Here is a 14,799-nt window from a genome sequence, read left to right on the forward strand (position 1 = left end):
TCTTCAATTATAGCTTGCAAAATATGTGTGCTAATAATTCAAACCATATTAAACACTTAACTAATAACTGATGATGATAGAAATTAGCAAAATTGTCATAATATTTAGGATTTAAGGGTTGCTAATTAGGTTATAAATGCTGTTTTTAGCAGTATCAATAATAACTATTATTTAAACCTTTTTTAAGTTTATCAAATAAAATATTAGGGATTTTCAGACAAACTGTTAATGTTATTTACTGTTCGTTTTTTATTGCTTACAATACTTCATATAAATTTCTGATCATGTTAGACTTTGATTTTAGGTTTTTTTAAATTTAAATTAGTTACTTAAAAGCGTATTAGTTTATTTTAAATCTTGATTTGTTATACAAGACGCTTATTTTTGTAACAATGCAGTTTTAAAATTTAAAATGTATTGTTTTCTTAGGGTGACACTATTTTTAGGTTTTTTAAAAGTTTTTTTTTAAGTGACTCACTGTGGATCATGTTAAAATAAAAATCCGGTAAATCACTTTTTCTGTATGAATAAAAAAATTATATCAAAGTTTAGAATACGAAATAGTTTTAAAAAGTGTCTAATAAAAAGGTAGCAAAATGATTATCAAGAAATCCACATGTTTTTACAGATTCAATTAGGGTTAATATATTCCAGTACGATGCAAGTATGTATATTTTTCTTATTAAAACTTTGTTAATTTTATAGTAACAAGATAAAATTTATATCTAAAATCAATTAACAGATGCAGAAATTAAAATTTATTAGTTTTTTTAGTAAAAACAGAAGAAATAAAATTGAAAAATCTTCAACAAATTTTTAGTAAGAACTCCTGGTAAGTCAAGATCAAAAGTTAAACTTATTTGTAAATTGATGAACTAGTTAAACCAGTTTAAGTTTACAATTTTAAAGAAGTTAAAATAAAACTAAGCCTTGTGACAGATATAGTTTTTCTAGTACGTTAAAGTAATAAAAGGGTCAAGCGTTGTGAATAAGTTTGTTGAAAGTCTTGTTTATTATGAATAACTTTTATATTAATATTGTAGGAATTTTTTCAAGGTGCTTACAAATACGGCGACCTTTGAGTTTTTAGCTAGTATTTTGAAAATTTCTACATTTGGCAAATTTACAAAAACACTATGTGAAAATTTCACCTTGGTGGAACTGATTTTCTGAAAACCACCCAAATGCAAACTGTATACGGCCGAAAAAATATAACTTTAAAGTTTCTGGCTTAATTTTTTTACATGTGGCAATTATCACATTGCACACAATTTTAAGAAAGTATTATGGTGTCACTTCTTGAATAAAAACCTCAAGGAAGTAATAAAAGTTACATAAATCAAGAAATGTCTCTATAATTTATAAGACTTCATTAACTTTCTTCTTTTTAATATTAGTTTTCTGCTTTGTAAGATTTTTGTTATTTAAAGCTTACTTTCTGATAATAATATTTAAAAAATATTCAATATAGATAAACATTTTATTTATCTTAAAATCAGTAAAAATTTGTTAATTTTTTTAATGTTTTTAGAAAAACGCATAAAGAATTATTCTGTGTTCTTCGTAAGAATATTATAAAAACATTTATTTAAACTCTTGGTAATTTACTCAAGTTGCGTTTATAATATGGTAATTGAAAACTTCTCGAAATGGGCATTACAAGTAATTTATTTATTGTTAGTATATCATAACTCAAAATATTTAATATTTTAAAACACTTTCACTTACTACTTGGTTGATAATAAAAGTTTTATTTTATACTAAGTTAAATACATAAATGATAATTATTATAACGAACTTTTATTGTTAAAGGCGACAAAGTTTATTATAAGCATCGAATATAATAAATAAATCATCACTTATATACTTGTTTTGTTATTAACATAATTCATTAAACCTGTGGTACTTTCACAAGACAGAGGTCTCTGTAATTTCTCGTGAGTTCACAAGCTTCTTTCGACCACTCTTTTCTGTCCACATCGTAAAAGGCCACCAGTTCTGATGATTTCCGTCCGAAAACGACAATTTTATTTGCTATTGTTACGGCTGTACGCGCTGCCGCTCTCTTAAGATCAAACTCGAAAGACTCGTGCGGCGGTTTTATGATCACAAATTTGTCGGACAAAGAGTCGTATACTTCACAGCTGTTCAAACGATGCATGTTTCTCCCCGCTATGGCAAAAAGTTTATTTTTGATGGCAACTAAGCTATGCCTATACCTGGAAACATTCATTCTTGGCATACAGGTCCATGAGTTGGAAACGTGATCGTATGCTTCAACGGTGTTGAATCCGTCGGTTCCGTCCCGACCCCCGGAGACGGCAATTTTTCCCTGAAAAACCGCGCATGTAGACTCCATTCTTACTCTTCCCATTTGCGCAACTTCATCAGTGTAGCTCCATGAGCACCTTTCAGTGTACAATGCACAGCATTCTGAGGTTGCCTGCCTTAAATCTAAATTCCATCCTCCGATAAGATAAACTCTTTTCATAAATATACAAAAATTATCATATTCGTATGAAATTTCAAATTTGGCTACCGTTTTCCACCTTTTAAAATCAAATAAAAACTTTTCAACGTGTACATCATATATATCGCTTCGAAATGCGTAAATTACACCATCTATAAAAGCTAAGTTAGAGAGCCTTTCAAATCTTGTAGGAATTTTAGTAATTTTCTTTACATTTTTGAAATCTTTACAATCAATTTGGTTTAAACTGCGCGAAATTATTCCATCTTCAGATTTATACTTTCCAAAGAACATGTAGTTAAACATAGTTTGGTTGTTGTACCTGTTTGTGTTTAAACTCCTACCTTTTTCGCGATAAAAATTATCTCTACTACGCAATACTTCTGTTATCGCGGAAAGAGACTCTTCAGTTTTACCAAGTGACGAAAACAAAGGAGAATTTTGAGAGTTGTTTTTGATCATCGTATATGCGTTTTCGGACAACAAAGGCATGCGTATTTTCAACAATAGTTTTTTGGAAAAGTTGCACCTTTCTATGTAGTTGAAATCGATCCAGGTACACGCTGCATAATAAACTTCCAACTCAGAATTGATGAGCAACTCAGAACTGGCTGCTATTTTTAGTATGTGCAGAATATTCAACTCTAAGAAACTTTCAGTTTGGCAAACATCTGTGAAAGTGCGTTCTATGTAGTGCAGTATGAATTTTGACAGCTTCGATTGATTGAAGGTGCTCATTATCTGGTAACAGCCAGCTGCATTTTGGACGTTCAGCTTTTGTTTTACTATCCTTGATAAACTGCTTTCCGGTCGTTCATTCAGTAAAAGAGTGTTTTCCATCAATCTCATTACATGATTGTAGTTGCAGAATTTATTGTTGCCTGCAATGATAAAAAGAACATCATAAAGAAGTTTTTTTCTTTAGTTTTTGAAATATTTTTTAAACGGTTAAAATATTAAATAAACTACATTCAATTTATATCAAACCTTTCTAAAGTATGCACCAGCACATAAAAGTGAGAAAATAAAAGTTAATTTTTTCATAAACTTTACTAAAGCTATTTTGACAAAAAAAAACTATAAATTTGTAATATATTTTAATAAACGTTTTGGATACTCTGAATTTGAAGGCTAGGACTGTAAGCACTTTGCTTCTTTTAAGTCATAAGTTATTTATTGTTGTTGCTTGCATGCTGTTGTATTTTAATGTTATTTAGTCAATGTATCACGAAGAAAAATGTTTTATACAATCGATAATTAAGCCTATTTAAAGTTTTAAAACTTTTGTCGCAAAACAGTATCTTTAATTTTTTTAACAACTTTTTTTGAATCAGATATGAATCTTTTTATTTTTTATTTTGTTTGACCCAATTAAAACAATAAATAATGAACTTCACCACACGACTTACAACAACAGCATCCAAGAAAATCTATGAACGGCTTCGTCCTTATTAGGACTTATAAGGTAAGCATAGTCGTTAGAAACCGCTGTTGAGATGTTATTAAGCGGGCTAAATTAAAAAGAAATGAATTGAAGCAATAAATGTGTAAACACATAGCTAGTTAAGTTTTAAACAGTATATCTTACTTGTGATTACTTTCTGTTAAAAAATAAGTTTACTATGGTAAAACATAGAAGATACACATGAAGCGAGTCTTATAATGAAAGTAATAGTTTAGACAGTGATTAAAATTAAATTATGATTATCTGAAGGAAGTAAAACATAATAAAAGAAACTTTACAAAGTTTTATGGTTTATTTCTGTTGAACAAGGAATAACATACCTTAATAGTTTTTCAAATATTAAAAGTCTTAAAATAAGCTAGAGTTTAAGACTGAATAAAATAACAAAGAAACATAATAATAAAAAAGTACAAGGTAGACTAGGCGATACGGCAGGAATTTGGTTGTCACGGGGAAAACTTCGAAAATAAAATTATTATCGAGCTACTTGTAGTTTTAGTTTTCACATGAGAAGGAACCGAAATATCTAGTATAAGTTTCATATTTCTTGTGAATGTTTTTTTAACCTTCGTTTTATGTCCCAGAATATCTAGTGTAAGTTTCTTAAATTTTCTTTCGCGGGCCAAATTTGCATGTTCACTAACCGCAGGTTTTACTTTTGAAGGGCAGAAGTTTGCCGACCGCTGGGCTAGTATTTTTTTCCTTAATTTAATTATACAAAAAATTTAAAAATAAAGTAACACTAAGTTTAAGTTTATACTATTTAAATCAAGTTACTAAAGTGATCATTGATAACCTGTTTTATAAAGCATAAAACTGTACCTTAAATTATTTAAAATGCTAGTTTTTGCTCTTTCCTTAGATTGAGCTAATTAAATTAACTATAATATAAAAACAACTATAAATTTAATGTGTTAATTTGGATTATTTCGTATAAACATCTATAAGTACATGTTTTTAAGTATTGTAAATAAATGTAAACAAAATATTTTACTAATCTGTTTGTTCCGAATATTAAGTTTAGTGAATAACTATATTTTTAAATGTTTTTAAACTACCGAACATTTACAAGAAATTTGCGGTGGAAATTACAAAATTCTAAGTTTTAAATGAGATCAGGATGTAATGGTTTTAAGTTATTTTTTAACTATAAGACATAAAATTAATACCTTTAAAATAGTATTGATAGTTTACACTACTGGTGTTTAAACTACAACTTCTTGATATAATTTTTTCAATATTTAAAAACTCATTACCGTTTTTTTTGTAGATATCAGCAGATTTCAAATGTTCCTTAAAAAATAAATTTGAACTTTTTTCCTTGCACAAGCCTGTGAAACTAGGAGTTTCTGCTGAAATTGTTTCATCTAAACACTGTCTTTTGCTCATGTCTTCACTAGTCTCACGGCTTTCAGCTTTATGGCTGTATTTACCCTTCTTTGAGGTCATAATTTTATACTATCCTAAAAATTTTAAGTATTTAACGTACAATTTAGTAATCAGTAGTTTTTTACTTAACTATTTTTTTATCAAATAAAAATAATGAGTTTTTAAATTTATTTCAAAGTATTGATTAAACAATAAGTATTCAAAGCAACTCAATTATTTTTTGAAGTAACAAATAAATATTTAAAAAAATAAGTTTATAGTTATTTATACTTTACTAAAATGTCGACTTTGCAGTTACTATGAAGATTTAATCTTTTTAATTTATAATTTTTTGAGTATAACAGAAATAAAGTAAAAACTTCTTAAATAAAAAAAAACGAATTTGTTGTAACGCTATTTACTCTAGTCGAAAGTATCATCAAGATTATAGCTTTAACATAAAAAAAATAATCGCTAACATATAATAATAATAGTTTTTTTTTCTTATTTACATTAGCATTAACTAATTAAAAAAAGACTTTGAACTTATGGTTAGTATCTATTTTGTTATCATTAAATACAAAATTTTATTAAAATGTTTTTTACAAATGGTACTTTTACAAAATAATTTTTTTGTTTCTATTAAAGTTTGCTTCTTTATAAAAAGTTTAAGGACTTACTTGGTTACGTACTAACATGCTAAAAATATTAAAATGTAATCTTAGCGTATCAGGTCAAATTTACAACTTTAACATAGATCTAATAAAATCAAGAGACTGACTTACTACATGAAACAGCAAAAAAAAAAACCAAACAGAAAAAATTAGAGAGCACATCTAAAACTCCAATAGTTTTTTAACTTTTTTTGTAGCTCCTTGTAAATGTGTGAAGTGTCAATTAAAAACTTTTAATTTATTTAATTCAATAACAACATTCTTAAAAAGAAATAATTAACTGCAGCTGTTATAAAGTTTCCAGTATATATTAAACTTAACAAATTTTTTTAAATACAATAAATAGTAATGAAACGTTAACTATCAGCTAGGATCGTAAATATGTATAGAGAATAAAAATAAATGATAATAATAAAATATATGATAAGCACAGTGTTGAAATATTTAACAAAAAGATAACAAATAAAGTTACAAATAAATAAAACAACTAAATAAAATTCATTCTGCTTCTCTTTTCTTCATCTTCTTCGGTTTCGTAAAGTATTCTTTTTACCTTTCTTTCAGTCTTTTGTATACAGCAGATCTCCATTTGGCGCAGTCGTTTGCAAGCATTTTTAACTCATTAGATCTTATATTCAAGCTTTTAGGTCAGGCTTGCATACGTCCTTAAAACGTAATTTTAGACGATCTCAGTTACGTTTACCAACCACCAACTCGCCATACAACAGAGACTTTGGGATTTGCTCAGCACATATCCTCAGAACATGACCGAATCAGCGAAGCCCGCACTGACTGAGGGTAAAGTATATGGTGGTAAGACTAGAACGTCTCAATACTTCCTCGTTGGTGATATTTTGTTGCCATGCTGTTCTGAGGACGCGAGGAAGGCATCGAAAGTGAACGAAATTAAGTTTCTTCTCCTGCACACTAGACAACATCCATGTTTAACTACCGTAAAGCAGAGTACTGCATACACAGGAACGATAAAATTTAGCCTTTGTGCGAATGCTTAACTTTTTGTTATCCCAAACTTTTGCAGTCAAACGAGCGAAAAGAACTGAGGCCTTAACAATGCAACTATTTATTTCTGTGTCCAATGACGCGTTTGACGCAACGTTTGAGCCAAGTTATACAAAGTTCTTTTTTTTTCGATATCGTTGCCATTAATTTTGATTAATGTTAAAAATCTTTTGCTTGACTTAAAACTTTAGTTTTCTTAAGACTAACAGTAAGGCCGAAATCCGAGAATGTCGATGAAAACTGACTCAGTAGTGTCTGCAGGTCTATGGCCACAAGTGCAGCATCATCAGCAAAAAGAAGATCACATCTTTTAAAATATAGTTGTATTTTTCAATGACGCGTTTTTTTTGATGCTGACTTTGATTTACTTAAAATTTAAAAAAAAATTACAAAATTATTAAATTTAAGGTAAACAACTGTGTTAAATAATATAAAAAATTTAAAAAAGTACTTTAAAGCTACTTTAAATGTGTTTTTTAATATAAAAAAGTTTTAATGATGACAAAAAAAAAGAATATCTTTATACTATATTTTTGCTTGAAATTAAAATTTTACTAGTTAACATGTATAAATTGTTTAAAATTCCAGGTTTTTTAGTGATTTTTGTACGAAATTCCAGGTTTTTCCAAAATTTCTAAAATTCAGGATTTTTAGCCTAAAATATTAAATTCAAGGTTTTTAAAGATTTCAAGTTTTGTGAGAACCCTGTTGAGAAGTAGTAAAAATATTGATAACAATTATAACTTCTTTCATACAGTATAGATAGTAATTTCATAAAATAATTCCAAAAAATTATTTTTATTAGCCTGCAAATAAATTAATATTTCAAAATATCAAAAATCAACAGCAGTATTTAAATCAAATTTTTTATTAGTAATTAATATTTTTTTGAACGGACTCTCAGATGAATAGCTATATTTTTTTATTTTCAAAAACTAAAAAAAAAAGTATATAGGACTATATTTTATATATAATGTAGTATTGTCCTGGACAATGACGTTAAACTGTATCAAAGTAGTGTACGACTAGATAACCGAAAGGTTCATTCGTACATGAGATCTTTGGACTAAATAAAAACTTTGAGCTTCTTTATTTTTTTTATAGTTAAATAAACAATACTAAATAAAACTTTAAAGCAGGATAAGTTTTGCTATTCTTAAATTTTAACATTTGTAATGTTTCCTGCTGATAGTAATTATTTAACTTATACTAAAACCATTGTCCATAAAAACTTTTAACTTATAACGAGACTTGGAAATTATTTTTTTCATATAAATGAAACTTAAACTTATTTTATTTGTAAGATTTAAAAAAACACACAAATTTTAATCTTAAAATTTTCAAAGGTTAATGAAACAAGTATTTACTTTTAAACTAAAAAAATCTAAATAATTAGCAAAATTAACTTAATAATGCATGATGAACAAGTAAATTGTTAACACTTTCTGCAAAAAAGTGACCCATAAAAATTTATTTACAAAAGTTGTAAATTTAACAGCTATTTATAAACTATACTCTACAAAATATTAAAAGAGTTGATTTTTTTAAAAGCTTGCAGTAATTAAGTCAGTAACATTTTTAATTTTAACTAAAAAGTGTACCTTAATAACAACATTAGTCTTAGACTCCTTAACAAACTTGAAAAGTGTATTTTTTGTCTATAAAGTTTAACATTTTTTAAATAAAAAACAATGTATTTACTTACTTTTTTGGAAGGTGATTAAAAAAAATGTATTTCTAAAAAATACACCTTTATAGTTAAAATATGATACAAAACATATAAATATGTATTAGTGTATGAAAATAATTTAATCTAGTTTTTTTTAAACTAAAAAAGTTTATGTTGGTAATTGTACCCATTTTTAAATAATTGCAATGTAATAATTATCTTTTGCCTTTTAGAAATAAATTGTACATGTATGATTTTTCAAATAAAAAATCTATCATTGAATTGAGCATTTATTAAAAAAAAATACACAAAAACAAAAAAATATACAATTAACTAGATTTTAGAGTTCTATAATACTTACCTTATATTTGTAACCTCTCTAAACAAACTAATTTATTAAAAATTTAAACTATAGAACTAAGCTTTTTTAGCCGTGATGTTAATATTCACTATTAAATTTTAGTTTTAATGTACTTTAGCACAGCTTAAAATTGAGTTCTAGCGAGTTAAGTAATCTGTGTCTGTTTTACTTAAAAAATAATTAAATAAAAAAAGATTTAAAACTTTGTGTAAATTTAAAACTTGTTAACAATAAATATGAAATAACTTTTTTTTCAACACTTTAGTCTCTTTACAGTTAATACTTGCTTATATATACGATAAGTTGAACATAGTCGTTTGTAAAATTTTTTGCTTGGTTTTAAGTTATCTGTTTAAATATAGTTTTTTTTTTAAACACTTTTCATTTATTTTACTTTTTAGCTTATTTTAAACTGTGGTAATATACCTTAGAAAAAAAGTTAGGTAACAACTCACTTAATATACGGATAAAGTGTTACACATGATAATCTACACATGATTAAAATGAAATTTCTTTAAAATGAAGTAAATACAATAGATATAAGCACAACCTTTTTTTTTTTTTAATGCAACATACAAATAATAACTAAAAATAAACTTTAAATCTAATTTTCTTAGATTAATAGATAATAGTTCTTATTTAATTTATACATATACACACAGGCTTACTTGAAATAATGAAACATATAAAACACTTGTCTTGATTTACTCTTTATTTGTTTATTTAATGGCAACAATTACTAAATAACTTTAGACTTTTTAGAGAAAAGCATACTTAAAAACTTCAAGCTTTTTGTAACTCAATAAGTTTGATATAGAATATAAAAATGAGAAAAACATCAAAGCTAATATTAAATGATTGTTTTAAAACAGTTTTACAATCTAGCAGTTGTTAACCTTATCGTTTTTGTTATTGGAGAATTAAAAAAAAATCAATAATTAGCTACTTAATTTGTTAACCTAACTTATGCATAAATCTAGGTTTGCCATAGTTTTAGTTATTCTGAATGCTGACTAAAAGATTATTACTTTAACTCAAAATTTTATGCTGTAATATTTTTTGCGATTTGCTCATAAAAGGTCTGTATATACGTACTACTAGTCTATCAATTTTTACCAAAGTCGCTTTTTGTGACTTATTTTTTCGTGTTAAAAACATGTACTACTTATATACTTTTATATACTGACCAAATAGAAACTTATTTTTATTTTAGTATAAGATTGCATTTAAATATTAATTTTGGCTCCGTTTAGTTTAAAACCTAGTTTCATTAAGCATGAATTTAATATTAAAAAAGTAAACTTTAATATTTTAAAAAGATTATATGTTTTATTAATATAAGTAGTTAGGTTAGAACTATGAATTGTATTTTAGCCAATAAGTTAACTTACAATAAACTAACTTAGAAAAGACACAAATTAAACAGTTTTTTATAATCTTCAAAGTAGAAATATTGTACTTTTAAGTTTTTAGTAATTTGATTAAGTAAAATATATTGTGAAATTGTGTTGTTAAATAAGAAAAAAAAAAGTTAAAATATTGTAACAATATTAGTCCAAGAATAGTTAATAAACTAATATAAAAAAGCAAAGTTTATATTTTTTATTTTACTTTTTAAAGATTTTAATAGAAAAAGATGATATTTTTAATTTCATAATTTTCTTGTTAAAATAGTTTTAAATCCTTTTTTTGAACAATATACTACCAGAATCCTAAAAGAATTACAACAGATTTGTATGCAAACTAACATAGAGTATACTGTTATATTTGAAAACTGAAACAACTTTTATCTTGTCCAACTGTAACTACTACTTGTAACAACTTGTCCTGGACATGACTTTAAACTGTATCCTTGTGCATGACTCGATAACCAAAAGGATTTTCGTACACCAGGTCCTTGGACCAAATATTTGAGCGCTTTTTGTTTTTCGTTCAATAAACTATATAACTAACTATCTTCAGATGTTTGTAATTTTATAACTGTTTAATATACTAATGGAATAAAAAGTCAATTTAAAAATCTCACTTTAAAACAATGATTAGTGTAGTTTGTAAACACACAACTGTATTTATTTCAACTGAATTAAAAAGTTATCATGTTTCTAATAACTTTATTTTTACGAAAACAAACTTAATTTACTCGATAACACTACTTATAACCGGCTAGAAACTTATTCTAAATTTTGTGCACTCACTAGCATAAAAAACTAAGCTGAATATTTTTAAATAGAAACAAGTAAAGACTACTGAACATTCAAAATGAAAGATGTATAAAGAAGAAAACTTACTTTATTTATTAGAATGTAAACACTTTTTTAAGTATTTTGATGTTAACAAACACATTGTGTTTTTTGGACCATAATCTCTACATAAGCAATTAAAAAGATAATCAAAAAAAAGAGCATGATAAAAAACTAAGTCTTTACAATAACAATTAAAAACTAACATTTTTTTACTTAAGGTATAAATAGTAATAACATAATACTTGCTTAGGATAGACTTACTAAGTAAAGTATTAGTTTAATTACCAATTAGTAATAAGTTCGAAATGAATTTATTCTTTCAAGAACTTATTTTACAAACTAAGTTTCGGTCAAAACTAGTGATGTACCGGACTCACTATCCGGGTCCGGGTCCGGCCGGATATTGCCATTTTTGTCTGATATCCGGATCCGGCCGGACTCTAATTTCAAAAAAAAGTCCGGATCCGGTTCCGGCCGGATTCTAATTTGAAAAAAAAGTCCGGGTCCGGTTCCGGCCGGATCCTAACTGAGATCCGGCCGGACCCGGACCCGGATCTAGTTAGTAAAATAGAGCATACTGAAAAGTATTTTTTTAAAACAAACCCTGTGTAAATTGTTAAGATTCATTTTCGTCAGTTAAAATTAAACACCTACCGTGATTGGCTCATTTTGTACATGTGACTAATTTACATTTGTTTACATTTAAACTATGAAATAAACATTTCAGAAATGCAACTCTTTACATATGTTGTAAAATTGAAAACTTTGGAATGAATACTTGCACTATTTAATGTTTAAAGTTGAGCTCAGAGAATATTTAGAGTTAATTTTAGTGATTAAAGTTGAATGTACGAGCCAATGAGAATCATATGACGAAATGTTTCAAACTAAATACTGATGCAACAAACCATCAGAACACGACAGGCAGTTAATATGTAAGCAGTTAGTTAGTTTGGTGTGCAGCTTGAAGCAACAAAATATCATGAACATTATTGTGAATGCTTATTGTAAGTAGTGTTTTGTTTTAAAAGTTAATACTTCAACTGGTGTTTAACTGTTTAAATATTTAAGCCAGGTTATAGTTTTAGTTTTTAAAAAATTTTACAGTTTCTTCTTTATTAAAAGTTTTATTTAATTTTTAGTTTATTGTTTTAAGTTTTTTAATATAGATTTTAGTAGCTTCCAGTTTTCAAAGTGTTACCAAAGTAATTAAAAATTTTGTATATGCTAGTATTTCTTGTTGTGTTTTATATAAAAGATTCATCACTCAAAACTGTCGTGTCTGATTATAGAAAGTAGTCTCAGTTAGAATTTAGTATTTGTTAGATATTAATTAAATAAGGTAGGATTTAATTTTGATAGGTTGTACTAATAAGTTAAGTGTACCACAATCAGCCCACAACTTTACTACCAAATTGTCAACATTTGCTAGCTGTTCTACTGATTATTAGATTAAAGTAATTTTTTCAGTTTTTAAAAACATCATTCTGACTCAGGCTTGTTTATACTCACTCTAGCTAGTTTTATTGACTTAATTAGTGGCAACCCTGCTAGTTTGAAAAATTTTGGGAATTTTAGAAAATCTTTGACTGCCTCAGGCTAGTTTAGTTTTTTATAAAAACTCAGGCTAGTTTTCTTTTAAATTTTGAATGAGTTTGAGCTGATCCAGTTTTCAATATTTGGTAATTTTCTAGTGTACTTTTTTCAAGAACTTGATTTCAGATTTTAATTGTAAATAACACCTAAATTTGTAAACCTTGTGGCTAGCTGTTCTATTTATTATTAGATTAAAGTTCTTTTTTTTTCAGTTTTTAAAAACCTCATTCTGACTCAGGCTAGTTTATACTAGTGATGTAGCGGACTCACTATCCGGGTCCGGGTCCGGCCGGATATTGCCATTTTTGTCTGATATCCGGATCCGGCCGGATTCTAATTTAAAAAAAAGTCCGGATCCGGTTCCGGCCGGATTCTTATTTGAAAAAAAAGTCCGGGTCCGGTTCCAGCCGGATTCTAATTTGAAAAAAAAGTCCGGGTCCGGTTCCGGCCGGATTCTAACTTGAAAAAAAAGTCCGGATCCGGGTCCGGCCGGACACAAAATTGTGGGTCCGGTACATCACTAGTCAAAACCAAAACATATAATAAGTTGGAAATGATGATTTTGTAAAACTATATCAATATTGTTATAATCCGTGTAAATATGATATAGTAAATGTTTATTCTTTATTTAATTTTTTTTGTTAAAAAACTATTTTTAAATAATTTTTATATGTTCAAAATGCGTCAATATCTTTATTTTTTATTCAATACGGCTCAATATCAACATAATTAAATCTCCGTTAAAGTTAGAGTTTTAAAAACTTTGTTATGTACTTAAAACCTTATAAGCAGTTTATTTTCAAATCTTGTTGGTAAAAATTAAGCGCTAGATAGTAAAAGCTTGCTTATAATGTATATACTAATTCACAAAAACTGTTATAAATTTATAAACATATATTATCCAGAAATTTTATTAGTATATACAGGGTTGCCACTCGTTTTTTAAAAATTTTCTTAGGTTTTTAAAAGTACACATTTTTTGGTCTATTTTTAGTTTAAAATTAAGTTTAAGGTAAAAAACTGAGTTAAAAAGTGTAAAAACATTGAAAAGATACTGTAAAGCTACTTTAATTATGTTTAAAAAAAAAAAATGTTGATTGTCACAAATTTTTTTATTTATATGATGAATTTTTTGAGTCAAATCGAAATTTTACTACTTAACGTGTGAAAATTGTTAAAATTCCAGGTTTTTTTAGTGATTTTGTTCAAAATTCCAGGTTTTTTTCAAAATTTCTTAAATTCCAGGTTTTTTTGGCCTAAATTGTCAAATTCCAGGATTCCAGGTAAAGTGGCAACCCTGTATATATCTCAAATGTTAACTAAAATAACAGTCTTTTATATTAGGTGTTTTTTTTAATACTTTAACTTACTGAACATTTTGTTTATCAAAAGACAATGTTTTAATTTTAATGACTTAAATTTTATTTTCAAACTTTACTTATTTGTAAACAAAGCAATATGAACTCACTTATAACCTTTTTCAAACCGGGAATTGTTACCACATATATTCTTTTAATGAAAAACTATTTTTTGTTATATTTTATAAGAGAAATGAACAACTCCTAAATCAGTAATAAAACTAAGATGTACAAGTTTTGATTTGAACAAAAATATCAGACTTAAAACTAAAAGGTTAACATTATTCAATAACCGTTGTAGACAATTAATTTTCACTATAATCAAACGTTTACATATCGACAAATAATATCTTTTTATATAAAAAATATCTTAATTTAATAGTTTTAATATAAATAACATTTAATTTCAGAAAGAGTTATAAAGAGGCATTATATTTTAAGTTTATTTTGTAAACAAATAAAAGCGATCTAAAACCGTAACAGTCATTACTTTATAAATAGTAAAAATAAACCTCAGCTATCAACAAGACAAAAATTAGTTAGATATTCTAGCTAAATTTTTAAACTTCAATCCT

The 14,799-nt window shown here is 26.5% G+C and overlaps 1 protein-coding gene across 1 annotated transcript; it reads right to left on the bottom strand.

The window, feature by feature from the left end:
• Positions 1-1,891: 1,891 nt before the first annotated feature.
• LOC145836903 (kelch-like protein 26) lies at positions 1,892-3,319 on the bottom strand. Its single transcript, XM_082944679.1, has one exon. It carries the CDS (start codon positions 3,317-3,319, stop codon positions 1,892-1,894), a length of 1,428 nt encoding a protein of 475 aa, XP_082800805.1.
• Positions 3,320-14,799: the final 11,480 nt, after the last annotated feature.

Source organism: Thalia democratica, chromosome 1 (genome assembly GCF_965202585.1).
Source record: "Thalia democratica chromosome 1, ktThaDemo2.hap1.1, whole genome shotgun sequence".
Lineage (NCBI taxonomy): Eukaryota > Metazoa > Chordata > Thaliacea > Salpida > Salpidae > Thalia > Thalia democratica.